The 26,623-nt window shown below is 43.1% G+C and overlaps 1 protein-coding gene across 1 annotated transcript in view; it reads left to right on the top strand.

The window, feature by feature from the left end:
• The first annotated feature begins 544 nt into the window (after positions 1–544).
• Positions 545–26,623, top strand: part of C3H2orf73 (chromosome 3 C2orf73 homolog) — a 34,580-nt gene continuing 8,501 nt past the window's right edge. The window contains exons 1-3 of the mRNA XM_056563384.1: positions 545–700; positions 4,183–4,414; positions 10,943–11,099. Of these exons, the coding sequence (XP_056419359.1) occupies positions 642–700; positions 4,183–4,414; positions 10,943–11,099 (448 nt within the window). The 5' untranslated portion in view covers positions 545–641. The remainder of the gene's footprint in view (positions 701–4,182; positions 4,415–10,942; positions 11,100–26,623) is intronic.

Genomic DNA, 26,623 nt, shown 5'->3' on the forward strand with positions numbered 1-26,623 from the left:
ATCCGCCACAGTCCCTACTGATTTCAATGGGGCTTGTGGATTTTCCGCCCAGCAGCTGTCTGGGCATGCTGGGAGCTGTAGTTTTTCAATAGCTGGAGGTGCACAGTTTGGAGATATAGGCTGTAGACACTGAAGCATGCTGGAAGTTGTAGTTTTACAACAGCTGGAGGTGCACAGTTTGGAGATATAGGCTGTAGACACTGAAGCATGCTGGAAGTTGTAGTTTTGCAACAGCTGGAGGTCCACAGTTTGGAGATATAGGCTGTAGACACTGAAGCATGCTGGAAGTTGTAGTTTTGCAATAGCTGGAGGTGCACAGTTTGTAGACCACTGCTCTTGAAGGCTGCCTATGTATTGGCACTATAGTACATACATACATTTTGTTATATAATATCTATCTATATCACTACTAGCATTACCTGTGAGCCCTGACTGAGCTGTACTGAGCAGTGAACTGGCTCCAGCACAGTTTATGAGGGCACTGTGTGCAGCATTATTCATTCCCCGCAAGTCCCCGGACACAAGGAAACCAGTTTGCGCATGCGCGCGGAGTGGTTGCCAGGCGACGAGAACGCGATACTGTGTATCAGTGGAGCCTTGTGATTTCCCTGGAGTCCCCGGCCGCCTGCAGCTGCGGCACCATGTACCAGACCATGGAGATCTTCATGGCAAGGAAGAAGAGAGTGTCAGACCGGCCCCTGTAAGTCCGGCCATGTCTCTGTGTGCAGTCTCTGGTGGGCACTATGGAGCCTCACAAATAAAAGTGACTTCCCATTGTCAGGGAGAGCTCATCTAATGGGAAATCTATGGGTGGGAGCCACAAGTGGGCAAATGAGGGGCCTGAGTTTAGGGCATAGATTTCAGAAAAGGCTTTCAGGGAGACTGGATATAGTTGGTAGAACATCAGCTGTGTCCTCCAATAGCAGACAGCCCCCATAACATGAGAGCCCCCATAATCTATGACGGTGTGCCCTTATACACAGCACTACAGTGCCCCCATAATGATAGCAGGAGGACCCCATAATCTATGACGGTGTGCCCCAATACACAGCATTACAGTGCCCCCATAATGATAGCAGGAGGACCCCATAATCTATGACAGTGTGCCCCAATATACAGCACTACAGTGCCCCCATAATGATAGCATGAGGACCCCATAATCTATGACAGTGTGCCCCAATATACAGCACTACAGTGCCCCCATAATGATAGCATGAGGACCCCATAATCTATGACAGTGTGCCCCAATATACAGCACTACAGTGCCCCCATAATGATAGCATGAGAACCCCTTAATCTATGACTGTGTGCCCCAATATACATCACCACAGTGCCCCCATAAGAATAGCATGAGGACCCCATAATTCATGACTGTGTGCTCCGATATACATCACCACAGTGCCCCCATAATGATAGCATGAGGACCCCATAATCTATGACGGTGTGCCCCAATATACAGCACTACAGTGCCCCCATAATGATAGCATGAGGACCCCATAATCTATGACAGTGTGCCCCAATATACAGCACTACAGTGCCCCCATAATAATAGCATGAGAACCCCTTAATCTATGACTGTGTGCCCCAATATACATCACCACAGTGCCCCATAAGGATAGCATGAGGACCCCATAATTCATGACTGTGTGCTACGATATACATCACCACAGTGCCCCCATAATGATAGCATGAGGATCCCTTAATCTATGACTGTGTGCCCTGATATACAGAGCTCCAGTGTCCCTATAATCTATGACTGTGTGCCCCAATATACATCACCAGAGTGCCCCCATAATCATAGCATGAGAACCGGGCCTTAATCCATGACTGTGTGCCCTGATATACAGAGCTACAGTGTCCCTATAATCTATGACTGTGTGCCCCAATATACATCACCACAGGGCCCCATAATGATAGCTATAGGACCCCATAATCTATGACTGTGTGCCCTGATATACAGAGCTACAGTGTCCCTATAATCTATGACTGTGTGCCCCAATATACATCACCACAGGGCCCCATAATGATAGCTATAGGACCCCATAATCTATGACTGTGTGCCCTGATATTCAGAACTACAAAGTCCCCAGTTTCCCTATAGTCTCTGACTGTGTGCCCCAATATGCCCCAATATACATCCCCGCAATGCCCCCCATAATGATAGCTAGAGGGCCCCAATAACTCATGGCCCAGTGCCCCACTAAACAGAGCTGCCTTGCCCCCAAAACTATAGCCAAAGGGACTCCATATACCATGACTGTGTGGTACGATATACAGAGATACTGTACCAAAATAACTATATCTAAAGGGACCTCATAATCCATAACTATGTGCACAAAATACCAAGTTACAGTGCCTTCATAACTATAGCTGGAGTGCCCCCATAAATGATGACATCATCAATCACATTGACAGCCATTAGACCCCATAATTGATGAATATGTGCCCAGATATAAATAGATACAGTGCTCCTGTAATGATGACCAGAGGACCCCCATGATTGAGTGCTGTGTGCCCTAATATATAGAGCCAGAGTCTCTGTATAAACCCCATAAACAGAACCATGGAGCTCACTATGAACAAGGCCAGAGAAAGGCATCACATATACAAATGCATGTGCAAACAGAGCCGGAGAGCCCCCATAAACAAAGCCAGAGAAGGCATCATGTAGGGACTGATTTGCCAGTGTTTCCCCATAAGCAGAGCCAGAGAGCCCCAAACCCCCCCCCCCCCCCGTAAGCAGAGCCTTTTAATAGAAAAAAACGCATACCTTGACATGTCATTTGTTTTTGCTATCCACTAGAACAGTGTTTCCCAACCAGGGTGCCTCCAGCTGTGGCCAAACTACAACTCCCAGCATGCCCGGACAGCCTTTGGCTGTCCAGGCATGCTGGGAGTTGTAGTTTGACCACAGCTGGAGGGCCCCTGGTTGGGAAACACTGCACTAGAAGAACTTCACTCTCACTTTCCTTACCACCGCGGGTCTCTTCTGTTTAGTAGAATGGTAACTCCTGTCCATATAGGTTTCCAATGTTTTTTTTTTTTCTTTTTAGAAGACCCCCCAGAAAATCAATGAAAGGTTGGCAAGTATGGTATAAGTAACAATTTGTGCTTAGAGGCCAGAGGAAAAGAAAAGCACAATACAAGTTGCCAACTTTCCCCATTCTTTTGAGGGGAGCAAATCTGTACAGGATTCCTTGGGGGAGGGGAGGGGGGCTAACTGGTCTCAGGGTCATAGTGGCCTTCTCTTCTGAAAGTTGTGAAAATGAAGAGGGTGAGGTGAACATAATCCAAATGATGGGATAAACTTGGAGAAAGGCCAGATTTGGATGTTCTCTCTGTGTAGATGCAGAGTTGTTTTATAAACTCATTGCGCCAAAGGTGAATTAGAGCTAAAAGCTTTTTACTGGAGTATAAGTTAGCCCAGACATAGCCAAATTTCCCTGAGAATACCCATATCATGGTGAGCCAATGGTAAATGGGCCATAGTGCTATACTGCTTTAGGGTACGTTCACACAAGCGGATCCACAGCTTATTTTACGCTGCGGATCCGCCACTAAAGGACCGCTGTATGGTGCCTTTACATGTGGCTGCTCGGAGCGGCAGTGCCCCGCTACGAGCAGACACACTGAAGCGATGTGCGAGTCGCCGCGTGCATGCGTGGTTTACTCGCACACAGCTATGAGCAGACACACTGCGATGCGCGAGTCGCCGTGAGCATGCGCTGTATACTGTCACATCGCGCCGTTGCTTCGGATGGGCGGGTGCTTCGGATGGGTGTGTGCTTCGGATGAGCCGCTAATTTGGATGGGTTGGTGCTTCGGATGGGTGGGTGCTTCCGATGGGCCGTTGCTTCGGATGGGTGGGTGCTTCGGATGCTGACTAACTTTGTTGCAAGAGGGCACTCTACGCGGCTGCCTATTTTGCCTATAGGCAGAGCCAGCCCTGTTTCCACATATATAAGTGATCTAGCGTCAGTGTAGTTCTGGCAGCTCTGCATTTACTGCATGAACAAGGAAGTCCAGGATGAGCAGTGCTGCATTCCATGCATTTGCAGATGACAGGGAAAATGTGAATTCTAAGATGAATCCATTTTATTTTTAGTGACCAATGCTGCATCTATAACTCCAATTTTATTGCTTCTTGGAATAATGATATAAACCCATTGTTCTTGTCACCAGGCCAAATACTTACAGAATATTCGATGAAAATGTATTCAACGTCAGTTTGGATCAAAGTGCGCTCAGCCCTCCTGTTTTGTTTAAGAAGTCAGAACATCCTCCACCGCATCCCAGGTCTCCGCACCGAAACAACATGCCTCATCCGTACCATGCGAGGGTCATTCGAGACAATGTTAGGTTTCTGAATGAGCCTATAGCGTACATGTTAACCTCAAACAGCAGACACAAGCAGGTATGGGGCGCCTAATACTCTGAGCCTCAGCTATAGATTTAGGTATATTCCAATCTGGCTTGTTATAACTACACCAAATAATAAGCATAGGCAACCTTCGGCACTGCACATGTTTTTGACTATATTTCCCATGATTCTGCTAAAGCATCACAGGAGATGTAGTCCAAGACATCTGCAGTGCCGAAGGTTGCCAATTCCTACCATATGAGCTCAGCCGGATGAATAGGTGTGGGTTTCATTTTTACCTTCATGTGCTTCAGGTTGTGGAGCGTGATTCAGAGGTGGAAGGAAACTTTAAAGGGGTTATCCAGGAAAAAACTTATACATATCTCAACTGGCTCCAGAAAGTTAAACAGATTTGTAAATTACTTCTATTAAAAAATCTTAATCCTTCCAGTACTTACGAGCTGCTGAAGTTGAGTTGTTCTTTTCTGTCTAAGTGCTCTCTGATGACACCTGTCTCGGGAACCATGCAGTTTAGAAGCAAATCCCCATAGCAAACCTCTTCTGCTCTGTGCAGTTCCCGAGACAAGCAGCAGAGAGCACTGTTGCCAGACAGAAAACAAAAACACAACTTCAGCAGCTGATAATTACTGAAAGGATTAAGATTATTTAATAGAAGTAATTTACAAATCTGTTTCACTTTTTGGAGCCAGTTTTTTCCTGGAATACCCCTTTAAAGTGTAACTCCACCATGAGAACCCAATATACAGTACCTCATACAGCAGTGCTCTTCAAACTGTGGATCATTGGATGTTGCAAAACTACAACTCCAGGCAAGCCCGGGTGTGCTTCCTACCCTTGCTTCATAGATTGCTGCTTAGGATAAAAATGTATGTCCTGGTGCATTAAGTACCAAAGGACCAGGACGTACATTTATGTCCAATGTCCTTAAAGGGGTACTCCAGTGGAAAACAATGTTTTTTCAAATCAACTGGTGCCAGAAAGTTAAACAGATTTGTAAATGACTTCTATTAAAAAATCTTAATCCTTCCAGTACTTATCAGCTGCTGTATGCTCCAGAGGAAGTTGTGTAGCTCTTATCTGTCTAACCACAGTGCTCTCTGCTGACACCTCTGTCCATGTCAGGAACTGTCCGGAGCAGGAGAGATTTGCTATTGGGATTTGTCCCTACTCTGGACAGTTCCTGACACAGACAAAGGTGTCAGCAGAGAGCACTGTGGTCAGACAGAAAAGAACAACTCAACTTCCTCTGGAGCATACAGCAGCTGATAAGTACTGAAAGGGTTAATATTTTTAAAAAGAAGTCATTTACAAATCTGTTTAACTTTTTAGAGCCAGTTGATATGAAAGAAGACTTTTACTTTTTATTGGTACCATTTTGACCTATATATGACTTTTTGATTGCTTTTTTTTCTATCTTTGGGAGGTGGATTGCCAAAACGTGGCACTTCTGACTTTTTTTTTATTTTTATGATTTTTTATTTTTATTTTATTCTGGTCACTTTATATTTAGTGTTACCAAATATGTAACAGTTTTTTTTATTAGATTTTATTAAACTTAATTTTTTATATAATGCTTTTCGTTATTCCTACTAGCTACCCCATAAAGATAGGCCTGGGTGGTCACGAAGGAGTTCAGTTGAGAATTTTGCCTTCGTTTTTACACGGTGTTATGTTGCCTGGTTGTTACATTCTCACGTTTGGTTCCTCTAACAAAATAAACATAAATAATATTTTTGGCTTTTCTCCTGTAAACACAAAGGATGTAGAGGCAGATAATCACATTTCAGATGACCTTTAGTGTTTTTATCAATGCTTACATTGGGAATATTCCAGTTACATCTAACAGAACCTTGGATTGGTCCATAGTCCCTCCTTTACTATGTTACCAGTAGGATTAGGATTACTATTCACCATATAAGAGATACAGGGAGCATAAGGAATGGCTAGCAATGGAGTGAGCCAAGGACATTCTGTCACTTTACACTAGCGTCCACACATCGCTCCCTATAAGGTTACTCTTGAATTCCACAAACAACAAATAGATATCTCTCAGGTATCAGAATGTGGGTCTGTGCTGACATTATGAGGCTCTTTTTCAGACCTAAGAATAGCAGTTATCCTCGCTTTGTGCTTGCTCAACTGCATGCTCTCTGTTTAACCCCTTAAGGACCCGGGGGTTTTCCGTTTTTGAATTTTCGTTTTTTCCTCCTCACCTTTAAAAAATCATAACTCTTTCAATTTTGCACCTAAAACTCCATATGATGGCTTATTTTTTGCGCCACCAATTCTACTTTGTAATGACGTCAGTCATTTTGCCCAAAAATCTACGGCGAAACGGAAAAAAAAATCAATGTGAGACAAAATTGGAAAAAAAAACGCTGTTTTGTAAATTTTGGGGGCTTCCGTTTCTACGTAGTAAATTTTTCGGTAAAAATGACACCTTATCTTTATTCTGTAGGTCCATACGATTAAAATGATACCCTACTTGTATAGGTTTGATTTTGTTGTACTTCTGGAAAAAATCATAACTACATGCAGGAAAATTAATACGTTTAAAATTGTCATTTTCTGACCCCTATAACTTTTTTATTTTTCCGCGTATAGGGCGGTATGAGGGCTCATTTTTTGCGCTGTCATCTGAAGTTTTTTGCGGTACCATTTTTGCATTGATAGGACTTATTGATCTTTTTATTCATTTTTTCATGAAATAAAAAGTGACCAAAAATGCAGTATTTTGGACTTTGGAATTTTTTTGCGCGTACGCCATTGACCGTGCGGTTTAATTAACAATATATTTTTTATAATTCGGACATTTCCCGCACGCGGCAATACCACATATGTTTATTTTTATTTACACTGTGGTTTTTTTTTTTATGGAAAAAGGGGGGTGATTCAAACTTTTAATAGGGAAGGTGTTAAATGATCTTTATTCACTTTTTTTGCAGTGTTATAGCTCACATAGGGACCTATAACACTGCACACACTGATCTTTTACATTGATCAGTGGTTTCTCGTAAGAAACCACTGATCGATGATTCTGCCGCTTGACTGCTCATGTCTGGATCTCAGGCACTGAGCAGTCATTCGGCAATCGGACAGCGAGGAGGCAGGTAGGGATCCTCCGGCTGTCTTGTAAGCTGTTCGGGATGCCGCGATTTCGCCACGGCTATGCCGAACAGCTCCCTGAGCTAACCAGCATGCTTTCACTTTCGCTTTAGACACGGCGTTCAACTTTGAAAGCCGCGTCTAAAGGGTTAATAGCGGGCGGCACCGCGATCAATTAGCCACGGGTCCTGGCCGTTGTTAGAGGCCGGGCCCGACCCGCTATGACGTTATAGATCGGGACCGGACTCATGACGTACGCGTACGTCATGGGTCCTTAAGAGGTTAAAGGGGCACTCCCGTGGAAAGTTAAACAGATTTGTAAATCACTTTTAAAAAGTGATTTGTAAATCACTATTAAAAAATCTTAATCCTTCCAGTACTTTTTAGGGGCTGTATACTAAAGAGATATCCAAAAAAGAAATGCATTTCCTCTGATGTCATGACCACAGTGCTCTCTGCTGACCTCTGCTGTCCATTTTAGGAACTGTCCAGAGCAGCATATGTTTGCTATGGGGATTTTCTCATGCTCTGGACAGTCCCTAAAATGGACAGCAGAGGTCACAGAGAGCACTGTCTGAGGAAATGCATTTATTTTTGGGATTTCTCTTTAGAATACAGCCCCTAAAAAGTACTGGAAGGATTAGAAGTGATTTACAAATCTGTTTAACTTTCTGGCACCAATTGATTTAAAAAAAAAAGTTTTCCACGGGAGTGCCCCTTTAAAGGGGTTGTCTCATTTTAAAATCTACTTTTTTAGGAACTTTTCGAAATCAGTATTTCTTACTATGTCCTTGATTGTGGCTGCCTGTGTTCCACAGACTGAAATGTACACCAGCTATGAGATTTCTGGCAGAATTTATAGAAATTATAAAAAGGTGCACATTTTGCACACAACGGGGAACAGAAAACTGGTGTTCATGGTGTTCACTGTTGATAAATTCTCCCCTTTGTGTTAATAGTGGGGAGTTCCACAAATAGGACCCTCAAATATTAAATATACCACCAAAGTATGTCAGGCTGTTAAAAATGAGAGACATTTTGTGTAGCCCCTCACCACTCTGGTTAATATTTGAGGGAGTTTAATCTCAGATTTGTAGGGGTAAAGATATAATAGGTAAACCCTTATAAGTAAATTTTGTAACAACACCCCAAATACATTAAGCTCTATGACAGTGGTCTTTAACCTGCGGACCTCCAGATGTTGCAAAACTACAACTCCCAGCATGCCTGGACAGCCAACGGCTGTCCAGGCATGCTGGGAGTTGTAGTTTTGCAACATCTGGAGGTCCACAGGTTGGAGACCACTGCTCTATGATTTCCTTGTAATGATATATACACAGAAAAAAATAGTCATTCAAGGAATATTTGCTAAAAATACACATACTTTATTAGAATATAATATAAAATAGGAGGATATGCACCCAGGGGGGATACAAACAAACCACAGGTATCGTGCCTCAGTACATAGCATCATAATAGGCATAATTTAAATAAAAACAAGTGCAAACAGGGCATGAAGTAGATACTCACCCTTACGTTACAATAATAGGGCACAGGATACCGGAGCGACACCACCCCGCAGCGTTTCGGCAAACCTTTGTCAAGGGGTAAAGGTTTGCCGAAACGTCACGTTGGGCTGGTGTTGCTCCGGAATCCTTATGATGCTGCTACTCACCTATTATGATGCTATGCACTGAGGCACCTTATGTGATATCTGAGTGATACCTGTGGTTTGTTTGTATCCCCCCTGGGTGGATATCCTCCTATTTTATATTATATTCTAATAAAGTATGTGTATTTTTTGCAAATATTTCTTGAATTACTCTGTGTATATATCATTACAAGGAGATCATAGAGCTTAAAGGGGTACTCCGGTAGAAAACTTTTTTTTTTTATGAACTGGTGCCAGAAAGTCAAACAGATTTGTAAATTACTTCTATTAAAAAATCTTTATCCTTCCAGTACTTTTAAGCAGCTGTATGCTACAGAGGAAATTCTGTTCTTTTTGAATTTCTTTTTTGTCTTGTCCACAGTGCTCTCTGCTGACACCTGATGTTCGTGTCAGGAACTGTCCAGAGCCAGAGAAAATCCCCATAGCAAACCTATGCTGCTCTGGACAGTTCCTGACATGGATAGAGGTGCTAGCAGAGAGCACTGTGGACAAGACAAAAAAAGAAATAAAAAAAGAACAGAATTTATGTTTAACTTAAATATGTTTAGCTTTCTGCCACCAGTTGATTTACAAGAAAAAAGGTTTTCACTGGGGTACTCCTTTAACTTTCTGGCACCAGTTGACTTATAAAGACCTAAAAAAAATGTTTTCCACCGGAGTACCCCTTTAATGAACTTGGGGTGTTGTTACATAATTTACTTATAAGGGATTACCTATTATATTTTTACCCCTACTAATAATCTGAGATTAAAGTCCCTCAAATATTAACCAGAGTGGTGAAAGGCTACACAAAGGCGCCAGATTTTATGACAGAATTTGCGCCAGAATTGAAAAAACCCAGACTAACTCTCCATTTTGCTTAGAAAAGGGACGTGGCCACCGGGAAAAGGGGCGTGGTCTCCGGAAAGGGGCGTGCTCCCGACATTTTCACAAAAACCCAACATATTTACTAAGGTTTCCACATAAAATGTGGTGGATTTGATCTGAGGAAAACCCGACAGATCAGAACATGTGTAAAGAAAAGCAAAATGTAGGGAAAGTGGAAAATGTAGGGAAACCTTAGTAAATACCGTGGAAAATAAATTGTAGAGAATTAAAACCCACAAAGAAACCTACACAACACTCTTAGTAAATCAGGGCCAGAGTGTCCCATTTTTATCAGCCTGACATACTTTGGTGGCGCTTACAAAAGCAGGACACCCTGTGATCAGCTTTTAGTTTGGAGACCAATGTAACAAAAAGGTTTGGCCAAAGTGAACATCCCCCTTTATGGAGTTTGGGGGCTCTTTAAGGGCTCGTTCACAAGATTTTCGGCAGCAGAATCTCCACTGTTGAAAATCCGCCGCAGACCTCATTACCTTCAATGGGGTCTGCAGCGAATTTTCCACAGCGTAGATTCCGCTGCCGAAAATCAGCTGCAGACAGGCCGCGGAGAGCCCACGGGCGGGAAACCCACTGCGAGTTTGAAACAAAATCCACATGTGTGAACAGACCCTTATGCATCACTCTATATAGCAGGTCACATTACCTTGTGATATCATTTTACTCACGGGACAGTACTGTGGTTAGTACATTGTGATACCTGGGCTATATTTCATTGTAAATGTTTACTTACATTAGAACCCACTCTTTTCAGCCAAGTGGTCTTTTGTAGGATTTTGCACAACATATTACCCTGAAGAAGAAGGTGCAGGTCATGTCAACTATATCAGATAATAAAAGCATCATGACATCAGCAATATTAGCTCACTTTACTTAATAGCTCACTTATTTATTTATTGAAGGCAGAGTGGTGGCCAAGCCATGAAGAAAGCAGAAATCTTCACAACCCTCTTTACGATCGAATGACTACGCAGAGAAGTGACTTCATGCCCTTCACTTATTCTAGTCCTCAAACTCGACATGGCTGCAACCCACACAAATCCCCTTTGCATGGAATAGGTAAGGTACAAAACACAAGAATAACTGACAGACAGCACTTTATAATAGGTAAACAAGCCTTAGGCTAAGCTTCCACTTTTTTTGGGGAAAAACACCAATTCTGCCGCATGGCGTTTTTTCTGCCAAAAAACGCTGCGTCCAGATGTTAGCTGTAAATCAATGAGAAATCGCAAAATTCTTTTTCCACTTTGCGTTTTTCAATTTAGCGTTTTTTTTAATCCCTTTGGCGTTTTTTCATTCTTTTTTGGTGTTTTTCAGCTCCTTGGCAGTTTTGCAAAATCGCAGCATGTTGAGCTTATGGCATTTTTTTCCCTGAAATCGTGGCATTTTTCTCCCATAGAAGTCTATGGGAGTAAAAAAACGCCAAGAAAATCAACATGCCGATTTTGACTTTGGCGTTTTTGCAGGCGGTTTTTATTCTTTTTTGGACTTTAGCGATCCAAAAAAGTGATGGAGATATCTTTTTTAATAAAATTTCGTAAGGTATCATTAAAAAACAATATTAAATAAGATACAGCAGTGATGGAAAAAATTGTATTTAACGAAATTCCTCTGTATTATAGCAACATTTTAATTAATTTTTAAACGGGGATCAATTTTTGTGGGCGGGCAGGGCACTAAAAATGTAGCCAACAATAATAAAAATGTAGTGTGTGTGTGTTTTTCACTTCTTTTTTTTTTTTTTTTTAGGTAGTACTACTACTCCAGCATGGAACACACTGTTCCATGATGGGAGTATTAGTACCTGTACCAATTGACAGATTGCTCGTGTCACTTCTGACACTCGTTGCGATCCTCCTGTATAATTTATAGATACGGCTGGCCGCTCTTCTATGGTCCCCTGCACTGCCGTATATATACACCTATTCATATTTCCAGCAGAGAGCTGTGATTGGCCAGATGGTTCCAATCAATCACAACTCTCTGTGAGAAATATGAATAGGTGTATATATACGTCAGTGCAGGGGACCATAGAAGAGCGGCCAGCCGCATCTATACATTATACAGGAGGATCACAGCGGGTGTCAGAAGTGACACTCGCTGCGATCTGTCTATTTATGCAGGTACTACAGCTCCCAGCATAGAGCAGAGTGTGCTCCATGTTGGGAGTAGTAGTACCTGCAGTTAAGGAAAGAATACAGCGGGTGTCACTGCGATCATCCTTTATCCCTAAGATGCGGAGTGGCTTTCTCCTGTGCTCCGCATCTCTGCATTATACTCCGGCCAGTGATATGAATATTTCCCTCAGAGAGCGGTGATTGGCTGCAACCATCCAGACAATCCCCACTCTGGGCAGAAAATATGAATGTGAATTTCTATTTACATCACTGGCCGGAGTATAATGCAGAGATGAGAGCGCTGTATAGAGCAGCTCCGCATCTCTGCTATATTATGGACAATCGCATCGGGTGTCAGGAGTGACACCCAGGGAGATCTGTCTATTAGTACACTAACTACTACTCCCATCATGGAACAGTGTGTTCCATGCTGGGAGTAGTAGTACTACTGGAAAAATATAAAAAATAAAGAAAAAAAAGTGAAAAACACACACACACTACATTTTTATTATTGTCGGCTACATTTTTTAGTGCCCTGCCCGCCAACATAAATTGATCCCTGTTTAAAAATGAATTAAAATTTCATTATAAAAAATATAATTTTCATTAAATACATTTTTTTCCATCACTACTGCATCCTTTTTGTTTTTTTGGTACCCAACAAATTTTGAAAAAAGTGGAAACTTAGCCTTACTGGCAAATTAGTTCACCAGGTTAAAGACCTGTCTTTTGGTAAATGTATGGTTATGGTTCCAGTGTTGGAGTTGCCTTTAATCCTAATATACACTGCGCCCACTGACATTCCTTATAATACACACCAAAACCCCTGAAATATTTATGAAATTAATTATAATACATTGAGATCCCTGAAATGTATTGTAATATACACTGTGCCCCCTGAAATTAATTATAATACACTGAGATCCCTGAAATTCATTATAATATATACGAATTTGAGTAGAATACAGACATAGCACACATCTACAATCTTGTATAATGATCTGATTGCTTCTCAGCACAATTTCAAAAACTAACAGGTTGTTAGTATACATTTTTGATCAAAAAGTACAAGCCCACTCGCCACGTCAAGGCCACCTATTCAGAGTGGGTCCCTAACGCCCCTAGCATAAAATGGCGTAGCACCGGGCGGCGACCACCATCGCCGCGACACAGGTGCTCACGGGGGGGGAAAGCGACCCACTGGCAGAGCGGCCCCAATGCCTCTCAAACCAGTCTATAGGCCGCACCCGCCCGCAGACACAGCGCCACGGCAGCAACAGACGCCGCCCCGCACCACACCAGTGTGAACAAGGTGTAATGGCTCACTTACCTTGCTCTCCCAGTCAGACTGGGAGGCTGCTAGGAGTGAAATGGCCCTAGTGTGGCTAATTACCACCTATATAGGTTTGGGCTGAGGGGGTGGGGAAGAGTGCAGCACATGTTCAAAAAAAAAAATAAAAGGGGGAAGATAGAAATCACAGTATGAATTCGAGTAGAATACAGACATAGCGCACATCTACAATCTTGTATAATGATCTGATTGCTTCTCAGCACAATATCAAAAACTAACAGGTTGTTAGTATACATTTTTGATCAAAAAGTACAAGCCCACTCGCCACGTCAAGGCCACCTATTCAGAGTGGGTCACTAACGTCCCTAGCATAAAATGGCGTAGCACCGGGCGGCGACCACCACCGCCGTGACACAAACCTATATAGGTGGTAATTAGCCAGACTAGGGCCATTTCACTCCTAGCAGCCTCCCAGTCTGACTGGGAGAGCAAGGTAAGTGAGCTATTACACCTTGTTCACACTGGTGTGGTGCGGGGCGGCGTCTGTTGCTGCCGTGGCGCTGTGTCTGCGGGCGGGTGCGGCCTATGGACTGGTTTGAGAGGCATTGGGGCCGCTCTGCCAGTGGGTCGCTCCCCTCCCCGTGGGCTCCTGTGTCGCGGCGGTGGTGGTCGCCGCCTGGTGCTACGCCATTTTATGCTAGGGACGTTAGGGACCCACTCTGACTAGGTGGCCTTGACGTGGCGAGTGGGCTTGTACTTTTTGATCAAAAATGTATACTAACAACCTGTTAGTTTTTGATATTGTGCTGAGAAGCAATCAGATCATTATACAAGATTGTAGATGTGCGCTATGTCTGTATTCTACTCGAATTCATATTGTGATTTCTATCTTCCCCCTTTTTTTTTTTGAACATGTGCTGCACTCTTCCCCACCCCCTCAGCCCAAACCTATATAGGTGGTAATTAGCCACACTAGGGCCATTTCACTCCTAGCAGCCTCCCAGTCTGACTGGGAGAGCATGGTAAGTGAGCCATTACGCCTTGTTCACACTGGTGAGGTGCGGGGCGGCGTCTGTTGCTGCCGTGGCGCTGTGTCTGCGGGCGGGTGCGGCCTATAGACTGGTTTGAGTGGCATTGGGGCCGCTCTGCCAGTGGGTCGCTCCCCCCCCCCTGTGGGCATTGGTGTCGCGGCGGTGGTGGTCGCCGCCTGGTGCTACGCCATTTTATGCTAGGGACGTTAGGGACCCACTCTGAATACGTGGCCTTGACGTGGCGAGTGGGTTTGTACTTTTTGATCAAAAATGTATACTAACAACCTGTTAGTTTTTGATATTGTGCTGAGAAGCAATCAGATCATTATGCAAGATTGTAGATGTGCATCATGTCTGTTTTCTACCCGAATTCATATTATAATATATACCGTGCCCCCTGAAATCCATTACAAGACATAGTGATCCCTGAAATACGGTAAGTTATAATACACACTGTAGCCCCTTAAATTATTTATAATGCACACAAGACCCCTGAAATTCATTATAGTAAACACTGTGACCACCTAATACTAATATATACTAATTTGATGTATATTGCCACATTTCAATTGTGCTATGAGAAGTGTCCCTTTGGTACTTTATGTAAATAAATCAGGCGTGGTGATGGTGCAGGGAAACAATATCTTGCAGAGCAGTTTGAATATCTATAGGTGGGGACTGCAGTGCTAACTCTACTTTCCTGCTGAGCAGTCTGCAACCTTGTGCTGACTGACATGACCGCATCACGACAGTGGATCTGAACATCCTTACAGCCTGTGTAGGGAATAGAGCTACATGTATAGTGTGTGTGTCACCTCCGAATGATCACCTCACATCCAACCCTATAGTGCCAATACATAGACAGCCTTCTAGAGCAGTGGTCTACAAACTGTGGACTTCCAGCTGTTGCAAAACTACAACTTCCAGCATGCTTCAGTGTCTGCAGCCTATATCCCCAAACTGTGCACCTCCAGCTATTGCAAAACTACAACTCCCAGCATGCCCGGACAGCCGCTGGCTGCTGGGAGTTGTAGTTTTGCAACATCTGGAGAGCCGCACTTTGGAGCAGGGCTGTGGAGTCGGTAGATAAATGTGGTTTTTTGTACTTCGGACTCCTCTGTATTAATATGTGAATGTATTTATAAACACTTACAGTTGAATCCAAGAAGCTGTTCCACCAAGTTCTTCTAAGCTCTTCTAGAGAGAGGTAGTTGGGCAGAAGCTGCTGCCTTCTCTTTTTTGTGTGCTGATCTGCTGCTGAAGATAGGGCAGCGGGAGGATCCAAAAAGGGGCATTTATTATAAAACATGATTTCCCTAGTAGAATCCCATAGTCATGTTTAAAGTTTAAGCTAACAATCGGAGTTTACAAGTTTTTATAGCCTTAGCTGAATGGCAGCAGTTTTTCCAATGGTTTGCAGCTTCAGTCTTGAACTATTGACCCTCCATTCCCTTCACTTATACAAGTGAATTGTCTCTAGTCCTGCGAAAAACATATTTACTTAATCCCTTATCAGTGAGAGACTAGGTTACCCATGGGTTCCCTGTAACAGCAGAACACAACACTATGGAAAGTATAAGTATTGCCGCTGGACATTTAAACTTGCTTTTTTTTTTATTCCAGTCTAAATTTAGTAGGAGTCGGTGCATTGTTTGCCGACTCCTACTTGTTTGCCCAGGGCAGCTGCCCTATAGAAGCCTGGCATTGGGTGGAGCGGGGAAAAGATAAGTATGCTGTGCGGCACCTAGGGTCCGTGACACTACCATTAGGGCTAGTCACCCAGATGAATCACTCATGCATTTCCATTGTTAATAACAGATACCTACTGGGTTTAATAATAAACTGGCATGTCTACATCAGAGGCCATTCATATCTTTATGTATAAACAAGCCATTTCATAAATGATAAATTAGATTCTAATGGATTAGATCTGCTCAATAATCACTTTTTCTGTATATTACTGGAAATGTACCAAACATAACAGTCAGACATTACACACAATAGAGAGAGAGGCCCCTCCCACTTATGCCATGTGTGGCGCAACATTCAAATAGATGGATGATCTACATATATATATATCTTTATGCTGGTGTCATCATCAATGAGATTTCAGGGTTCTATATATACAACACCTGGGGTTTATAAAACCTTGCTTTAAACCCCTTCTACAACTATTCCTTCCATGGCATGCGTTTGGTATCTTTATATAAGCAGCTGTCGGGTAAAAATCCTCTCCCTATATTAACCTTGTAGGTGCCTTAATTTATCAATCCAAGCAATGTTCTGCTAGTCGTTAAGGGTTAAAACAGCAGGAACTAAGCAGAAGGGATAGAAATCTGCTTTCCAAACTTAATCTCATTTAACATCTGATACGTGGGCGTCTTTTTATTGGGCAAAATAACATACATTCATGGCTATATTGAGAAATTTCAGCTTTCTATGTTGCAAAATGGGATTACTTTTCTCTGATAACATTCTCCATCATTATTACTAATAACAGTCCTATTTATTAAGACATGCAGGCCTCTTAATAAATGTGGGGCATCTTTGACTATCTGTGCACCCCCTCCCCTCACATACACACTGTTCCATGTATGCCAATTCCTGCCATAAATTATCATAAGGGGGCAAACTGTGAGCGCCCACAATCTCCTGCTAAGCCTGACCCACCTATTTAAACACCAAACGAGAGGCACAAAAATAGGAAACATTTACAACCCTTAATAAAGTATAGACGGAATGTACGTTGGGGCTGGTGAAGGCAAATTTAGATTATGGGTAAGCCATGCTGATAAAGAAATAAGTGCAAATATTGTTTATCCCATGAGATGAAATGTATGTAGATAGATCTTAGCAAGGTATATAGTGGATACCTGGATTATTTGTGTTTGGTACTGGTATTTAATAGTGTACATATATTGCCCCACAATTTTTTGGACTCATTTGCCATACTATCTCAGGACTGACCGGCGAATTGCAGGGCAGGGGGGTGAAAATTGAGATCCCCGTTCTCTGTCCGCCCCTTGAAGTCCGGGCAGCGGGGTAAAGATTGCGGCGGCAGTTACCTGCGGCAGACAGTGGGGGGACGGCGGCACACAGTGGGCGACCGGCGGCGGGGAGGACTGTGGCAGCAGAATGCAGGCGGCAGTGGCAGAGATAGAGGCAGCAGTGAAGATCTGGTAAGTGATTTTCACTGCTGCCTTGTAGTTTCACAACTACAACTCCCAGCATGCCCAGATAGCCGAAGGCTGTCTGGGCATGCTGGTAGTTGTAGTTTTGGAAGAGTGGTCGTTTTGCACTCTATAGAGTGGTCTCCAAACTGTGCACTTCCAGATGTGGCAAAACTTCAACTCCCAGTATGCGAAGACTGTCCAGCATGCTGAGCATTGTAGTTCGGCAAAATCTGAAGGGCCAACCTTCGGGTCTCCGGGCATGCTAGGAGTTGTAGTTTTGCAACAACTGGAGGCACACTGGTTGGGAAACACTTTCTGTTTCCTAACTCAGTGTTTCCCAACCCGTGTGCCTCCAGCTGTTGCAAAACTACAACTCCCAGCATGAATTAACAGGTCATGCATGCTAGAAGTTGTAGTTTTGCAACAGCTGGAGGTACACTGGTGCGGAAACACTGCGGTATTCTGTTACCTAAGTTAGTGTTTCCCAACCAGTGTGCCTCCAGCTGTTGCATAACTACAACTCCCAGCATGCACAGTCTGTCAGTGCATGCTGGGAGTTGTAGTTTTGCAAAAGTTGAAGGTTAGCCCCCGCCCATGTGAATGTACAGGGTACATTCACACGGGTGGGTTTACAGCGAGTTTGCCACTTTAGGTTTGAGCTGCAGCAAATTTTCCGCCGCAGCTCAAACTCCCAGCGGGAAACTCGCTGTGAACCCGCCCGTGTGAATGTACCCTAAAAACACTAAAACAACACAAAATGATCAGTAAAACACTACATATACATCCCCTTACACTGCCCCCCCCCCCCTAATAAAAATTTTAAACGCCTCATACGGCAGTGTTTCCAAAAAAGAGCCTCCAGCTGTTGCAAAATAACTCCCAGTATTGTCAGACAGCCATTGACTGTCCAGGCATGCTGGGAGTTTTGCAACTGCTGGAGGTGGTTTGGGGAACACTGCTGTCCCTATGCAAATCCCTAACTCAGGCCTCAAATGCGCATGACGCTTTCTCACTTCGGAGCCCTGTCGTATTTCAAGGCATCAGTTTAGGGTCACATATGGGGTATTTCCGTACTCACGAGAAATTGCCTAACAAATTTTGGGGGGGCTTTAAGGTAAAGTTGGGGTGTACACCAGCATGTTAGTGTAAAAAAAAAATTTACACTAATATGCTGGTGTTGCCCCATACTTTTCATTTTTACAAGAGGTAAAAGGAAAAAAAGACACCCAAAATTTGGAACGCAAGTACGGAAATACCCCATATGTGGGTGTAAAGTGATCTGCGGACGCACAACATGGCTCAGAAGTGAGATCGCACCATATACATTTGAGGTCTAAATTGGTGATTTGCACAGGGGTGGCTGATAGTTACAGCGGTTCTGACATAAATGCAAAAAAGAAAATACCCACATGTAACCCCATTTTGGAAACTTCACTCCTTACGGAACGTAACAAGGGGTATAGTGAGCCTTAATACCCCGAAGGTGTTTGACAAATTTTCGGACATGAAAATGAAAAATCAGATTTTTTTCACTAAAATGCTGGTGTTACCCCAAAGTTTTTATTTTCATAAGGGGTAATAGGAGAAAAAGCCCCCTAAAATTTGTAACACCATTTCTTCTGGGTATGTAAATACCCCATATGTGGATGTAAAGTGCTCTGTGGGTGAACTACAATGCTCAGAAGAGAAGGGGCGCCATTGGGCATTTTGAGAGAGAATTTGGCTGGAATAGAAGGCCATGTGTGTTTACAAAGTCCCCATAGTGCCAGAACAGTGCCCCCCCCCCCCACATGTGACCCCATTTTGTAAACTACACCCCTCAAAGAATTTAATAAGATGTACAGTAAGCATTTACACCCCACTGGCGTTTGACAGATTTTTTTGAACAGTGGTCCGTGAAAATGAAAAATTTAATTTTTTATTTGCACAGCCCACCGTTCAAAAATTTAGCCCCAAGACAAGCACAAATCCTTCCTAAGCATGTCCATTACTGTCTGCCAGGTATGTACTAAAATCACCTTATGGTGGATAACCCCTTTAAGGCTCACTATACCCCTTGTAACATTCCTTGAGATGTGTAGTTTCCCAAATAGTGTGCCATGTGTCAATAGTGTGCCATTCTTTTTGCTGTTATGGCACCATAGGGGCTTCCTAAATGAGACGTGCCCCCCAACAACCATTTCAGCAAAATTCACTCTCCAAAATTCCATTGTCGCTCCTTCCCTTCTGAGCCCTCTGGTGCACCCACAAAGCACTTTACATCCACATATGAGGTATTTCCTTGCTCAAAGGAAATGGGGTTACAAAGTTTGGGGGACATTTTTACCTATTACCCCTTGTGAAAATGAAAAATTTGGGGTTGCACCATCATTTTAGTGAAATTTTTTAAATTCATTTTCACGTCCAACTTTAGTGAGTGAAAATTCATCAAACACTGGGGTGTTAGGGCTCACTGTACCGCTTGTTACGTTCCTTGAGGGGTGTAGTTTCCCAAATAGTTTGCCATGTGTTTGTTTTTTGTTTTTTTGCTGTTCTGGCACCATAGGGGCTTCCTAAATGCGACATGCCCCCAAAAACCCATTTCATCATTCGCTCTCCAAAATCCCATTGTTGCTCCTTCCCTTCTGAGCCCTCTACTGCACCGCGGAACACTTTACATCCACATATGAGGTATTTCCTTACTCAAGTGAAATTGGGCTACAACCTTTGGTGGACATTTTTTTTACCTATTATCCCTTGTAAAAATGGGAAAAAAAATGGGTCTACAAGAAAATGTTAGTGTAAAAAATAAAGATTTAGAATTTTCTCCTCCAATTTGCTGCTATTCCTGTGATACACAGTTAACAAGGGTTAACAAACTTTATGAATGTCATTTTGAATACTTTAAGGGGTGCAATTTTCATTATGGGGTCCATTATAGGGTATCTCTAACATAAAGAGCCTCAAATTCACTTTGAAACTGAACTGGTCCCTGAAAAATTCATATTTTGAAATTTTAATGAAAATTTTTTAAATTGCTGCTAAACTAAAATGCCCTATTCGGCTAAGTTTCTACTTGTTTTTTTTTTTTTTTAAACGCCAATTCTGCCGCATGGCGTTTTTGCGGCCAAAAAACACTGTGGCCAGATGTTAGCTGTAAATCAATGAGAAATCGCAAAATAATTTTTCCACTTGCCGTTTTTCAGTTTGGCGTTTTTTTTTATTTTTTATCCTTTTGGCGTTTTTTCGCTCTTTTTTGGTGTTTTACCGCTCCTTGGCGGTTTTGCTAAATCGCAGCATGTTGAGCCACTGGCGTTTTTTCCCCTGAAATCGTGGTGTTTTTCTCCCATAGAAGTCTGGGAGTAAAAAACGCCAAGAAAAACGTCATGTGGGTTTTAACTTTGGCATTTTTTCAGGCTGTTTTTATTCTGTTTTGGACTTTAGTGATCCAAAAAAGTGATGGAGATACCTTTTTAATAAAATTTCGTAGAGTACCATTAAAAAAAATAATAAAAAAGATACAGTAGTTATGGAAAAAATTGTATTTAACGAAATGAATCTTTTTTTATAACAATATTTTTATAAATTTTTAAACAGGGATCAATTTATGTGGCGGGCAGGGCACTAAAAATGTAGCCGGCAATAATAAAAATGTAGTGTGTGAGTTTTTCACTTTTTATTCTTTCTTTTTTTAGGTGGTACTACTACTCCCAGCATGGAACACACACTGTTCCATGATGGGAGTAGTAGTACCTGTACTAATTGACAGATTACCCCGGGTTCCGTTGCGATCCTCCTGTATAATTTATAGACCGGCTGCTTATCTATGGTCCCCTGCACTGCCGTATATATACACCTATTCATATTTCCCGCAGAGAGCTGTGATTGGCCAGATGGTTCCAGCCAATCACAACTCTCTGTGGGAAATATGAATAGGTGTATATATACGTCAGTGCAGGGGACCATAGAAGAGCGGCTGCCCACATCTATACATTATACAGGAGGATCAGAGCGGGTGTCAGGAGTGACATCCACTGTAGGTACTACAGCTCTCAACATGGAACAGAGTGTGCTCCATGATGGGAGTAGAAGTACCTGCAGTTAAGGAAAGATCACAGCGGATGTCACTCCTGACATCCGCTGTGATCGTCCTATCTATTGCAGAGATGCGGAGCGGCTCTATACAGCGCTCGCATCTCTACACTATACTCCAGCCAGTGATGTGAATATTTCCCTCTGAGAGCTGTGATTGGCTGCTACCATCCGGCCAATCACCACTCTGGGCGGAAAATATGAATGAGTGATGTTCTATTCACATCACTGGCCGGCCGGAGTATAGTGCAGAGATGCGAGCTCTGTATAGAGCCGCTCCCCATCTCTGCTATATTATGGATGATCGCATCGGGTGATATGTCTATTAGTACAGGTACTACTACTCCCATCATGGAACAGTGTGTTCCATGCTGGGAGTAGTAGTACTACCTGTAAAATGTCAAAAAAGAGAGAGAAAAAAAGTGAAACACACACACTTTATTAAAAATTAATTAAAATTTCGTTATAAAAATATTAATTTAGCTAAATTAATTTTTTTCCATCTTTTGCATCCTTTTTTTTTGTTTTTTGTTTTTTTATACCCAACAAAAAAAAAAAAAAAAAGCCAAAGGGGCCAAAAATGCAGTTTCCACACAAGTGAAAAAACACCAGACGCGGGAAATTGCAGTGGCAATTTTTCCAGTGCTGTGGAGTCGGACGAAATTTTGGGTACCTGGAGTCGGAGTCGGCAAACAATGCACCGACTCCGACTCCTACTAAATTTAGATTGCAAACTCAAAATCGTCCGCGGCTGATGGAGGTGCAAACAAACAGGGTCCTAGACTCGGTTATTGTGAAACGGGAATCTGCTGGAGTTATATCTTGGCTGTACGGTGAGCTATTGAGTTTTTACCATGAACGGTTCCCTTTAACGGTCCGACATAAGTGGGAGAGAGACCTTGGTGGGCTGAGTGATGAGGAATGGTGTATGGTCTTGTCGCTTACCCCGTCGCTGTCTCTGTCGGAGGCTAACAGGCTGTCACAGCTGTTCTTTCTACATAGGGTGTATAAGACCCCTCTGTTCTTATATAAGGTTGGTGTTCGGTCCGACTCTGCCTGCCCTAGGTGTGGGGAGCTGGAGGCTCACTTGCTTCACTTGATGTGGGAGTGCCCCGTTTTAGATGCTTATTGGGCTGATGTGTTGCGCCTTGTCAGGGATGTTTATGGGGTTACTCTGCTTAGAGAACCTAAGGTATGCTTACTTGGTCTTATTGGATGTGATAGGGAACCTTCCATGAGAGAGGTGGGGATCTTACGTGTGCTGTACCAAGCCAGGAAACTCATTGTGCAGTATTGGATTAGGCCGGCTCCTCCTGGTGTAGCTGATCTTATTAACAGAATTGGATAAAGGGATTAACGCTTGGAGAAAGGGATATATATATTAAACGTAACGTTGAACGGAAATTTGATAATATTTGGGGACCCTGGGTACACCATTTTGACCCCCCGAGGACTGGTTCGTAATTGCTTGTGACCTCTCGGCCTGTGTTTCTCTTGGGATTGGCTTATGGTCTGGGGACTCTCTGTATGTGACTTCACTCTCTTCCTTGTCTGCCCTTTTCTTTCTCTCCTCTTCTGGTGGCTGTGTTGGATTGCCTGGGGGTGCTGCATGCTGGAGTCGTGTGCGCTGGGATTGGGGGAGTCTCCCTATTGGAATATGAGTATTTTGAAACCTATAGTTTACTGCTTGTGTATATTCCTGCTCCTGCAGAGGGAAGTGACGGATTGTCTGTATGTACGGGGGGTGGGGGGTTTATTGTTGGGGAAATGTTGTTGTATGTTTAAAAGTGGTTAAACTATTAATAAAAATATCTGATTTAAAAAAAAAAAAAAATTAGATTGCAATAAAAAAAAAGCAAGTTTATATGTCCCAATTCACAAAAAGTTATAATTAATGACTTCTCTACTGTAAGAATAAAGACCAATGCATGCAGTGCCCCACGTAACAGCAAAACGAATATGTTAAGTGACCGTGAAGAAGCATGCTTTTCCTGTGCTTCACTATATGGCACGCAACGCATAATTAGGAGCGGCAATACTTATACTTTCCATAGTGTTATGTTCTGCTGTTACAGGGAACCCATGGGTAACCTAGCCTCTCACTTATAAGGGATTAAGTAAATATGTTTTTTGCGGGACTAGAGACACTTGTATAAGTGAAGGGAATGGAGGGTCAATAGTTCAAGACTGAAGCTGTAAACCATTGGAAAAACTGCTGCCATTCAGCTAAGGCTATAAAAACTTGTAAACTACGATTGTTAGCTTAAACTTTAAACATGACTATGGGATTCTACTAGGGAAATCATGTTTTATAATAAATGCGCCTTCCTGGTTCCTCCCACTGCCCTATCTTCAGCAGCAGATCAGCACACAAAAAGGAGAAGGCAGCAGCTTCTGCCCAACTACCTCTCTCTGCTAGAAGAGCTTAGAAGAACTTGGTGGAACAGCTTCTTGGATTCAACTGTAAGTGTTTATAAATACATTCGCATATTAATACAGAGGATTCGGAGTCGGAAGTACAAAAAACTGCTGAGTCGGAACAATTATCTACCGACTCCACAGCCCTGTTTTTTTCAGGCGTTTTTTTCAAACCAGAAAACGCAGGACAAAAAACCTTAGCCTAATGTCTTCAAAAAGTAAAAACATGTCAACTTTATGATGCAAACACAAACATATTGTATATGTGAATCAACATATAATTTATTTGGTATGTCCACTTTCCTTACAAGCAGAGAGCTTCAAAGTTCGAAAGATGCAATATTTTCAAATTTTTCATGAAATTTTGGATTTTTTCACCAAGAAATGATGCAAGTATCAATAAAAAATTACCACTAACATAAAGCAGAATATATCACAAAAAAATTCTAAGAATCGAATTCATAAGTTAAAGCATCCCAGAGTTATTAATGCTTAAAGTGACAGTGGTCAGATGTGCAAAAAACGGCTGCGTCCTTAAGGTCAAAATGGTCTGCGTCCTTAAGGGGTTAAACAATCCGGATCGTACACAGGAAACTCACAGGGATCAGTCAGAGATGAAATCATAAATATAGGCACAAGCCAATACATGGAATTCATCAATAGATTATCACACTGAAGGATGTGGATGCTGAAAAAAACACAATAATGCTTAATTACCAGGGAGTGGGTAGAGTTGGTATTAAAAGGGGGGCAGGTTTTGGGTGTATGCACTGTCCCTTTAAATTACAGGAGGAGCACACACCCTATGGGCTAGGACTCAAACTGCAGGGTGAGAGACAGATGCAGCATGGTAGTGATTAGAGATGAGCGAACTTACAGTAAATTCGATTTGTCATGAACTTCTCGGCTCGGCAGTTGATGACTTATCCTGCATAAATTGGTTGAGCTTTCAGGTGCTCCGGTGGGCTGGAAAGAGTCTCCTAGGACTGTATCCACCTTTTCCAGCCCACGGGAGCACCTGAAAGCTGAACTAATTTATGCAGGATAAGTCATCAACTGCCAAGCCGAGAAGTTCGTGACGAATCAAATTTACTGTAAGTTCGCTCATCTCTAGTAGTGATGGCTGGAAGCAGAGAGCAGTGCAGACCAGAACTCCCAGCATGCCCAGACAGCTGTAGGGCAGTGTTTCCCAACCAGGGTGCCTCCAGCTGTTGCAAAACTACAACTTCAGCATGCCCAGATAGCCAACTACAATTGTCTATGGCCAAAAAAAGATCAAAATGGATGATAATGGCTTCATTGTATCCTTCATGGATAATGTAAAAATAGGAGCAATGACACCAGTGTAAACAGACCATTAAAAATTGTCGACCAGTAAAATGGCCATATTTTTATTGTGCAGTGTGAATTTGTGTTCCTTGTAGTTGTTTGGTTTTAGTGATGTTTTTTATTGCTACCAGGTAAAGCTTTTTTCATTAGTAAAGCAGTTTTTATAGTACTCCATAAACTTGGTTACCATGGCAACGATATGTCAGATGATAAGAATACATGTCGGTGAGAAATACACATCGCATAAGAGATAAAACGTATCACACCCACGTGAAGTATTACTTGCTTGTATTGCAATTTTTATCCATTTAAACGTGTTAAAGCAGAAAAGTGAATGAGGCTGAGATACAATGCCAAACGGCCCAAGGACTAGAGCAGTGGTCTTCAACCTGCGAACCTCCAGATGTTGCAAAACTACAACTCCCAGCATGCCCGGACAGCCGTTGGCTGTCCGGGCATGCCAGGAGTTGTAGTTTTGCAACATCTGGAGGTTCGCAGGTTGAAGACCACTGGTATAGGAGGTAAAACTCATGTGTCTCCGCCGCTCCGGACCCATCACCGCTGCCCTGAATGTTGCCCTCCATCGCTGTCGCCGCGTCCCGGAGGTGTCCCCTTCGCTCCAGAATGTTTCTGCTGCCCGATATCATCGCTCTCCGTCGCCGCCATCACGTCGCTACGCACGCTCCTATTGGATGACGGGGCGGCGTGCGCGACGATGTGACGACAACGAAGGAGAGCGCCGGCCATGCAGGGGATCCCGGCACGGAGCAGACACCGAAGAGGCAGGTAAGGTCCCTCCCGGTGCAGCCGGGTTAGTGTCACTTTCGCTTCAGACGTGGCGGTCAGCTTTGATCGCCGCGTCTGAAGGGTTAATACAGGGCATCACCGCGATCGGTGATGTCCTGTATTAGCCGCAGGTCCCGGCCGTTGATGGCTGCACGGACCGCTGCGATAGGGGTGTATTTGCCGTATAAGACGCACCAACTTTCCCCCCCCCCCCAGTTTTGGGGAAGGAAAAGTGCGTCTTATACGGCGAAAAATACCGTACTTTTCATAGCCCGGCCCGCTCCCTTTTACAGGGGGCGCTATTGTTGCTAATAGATTGGCTGCATGGTTCCTGCACAACATCATTGTCCTCATGGAAGGTAACTTC

The sequence above is a fragment of the Hyla sarda genome, chromosome 3 (assembly GCF_029499605.1).
Source record: "Hyla sarda isolate aHylSar1 chromosome 3, aHylSar1.hap1, whole genome shotgun sequence".
Classification (NCBI taxonomy): domain Eukaryota; kingdom Metazoa; phylum Chordata; class Amphibia; order Anura; family Hylidae; genus Hyla; species Hyla sarda.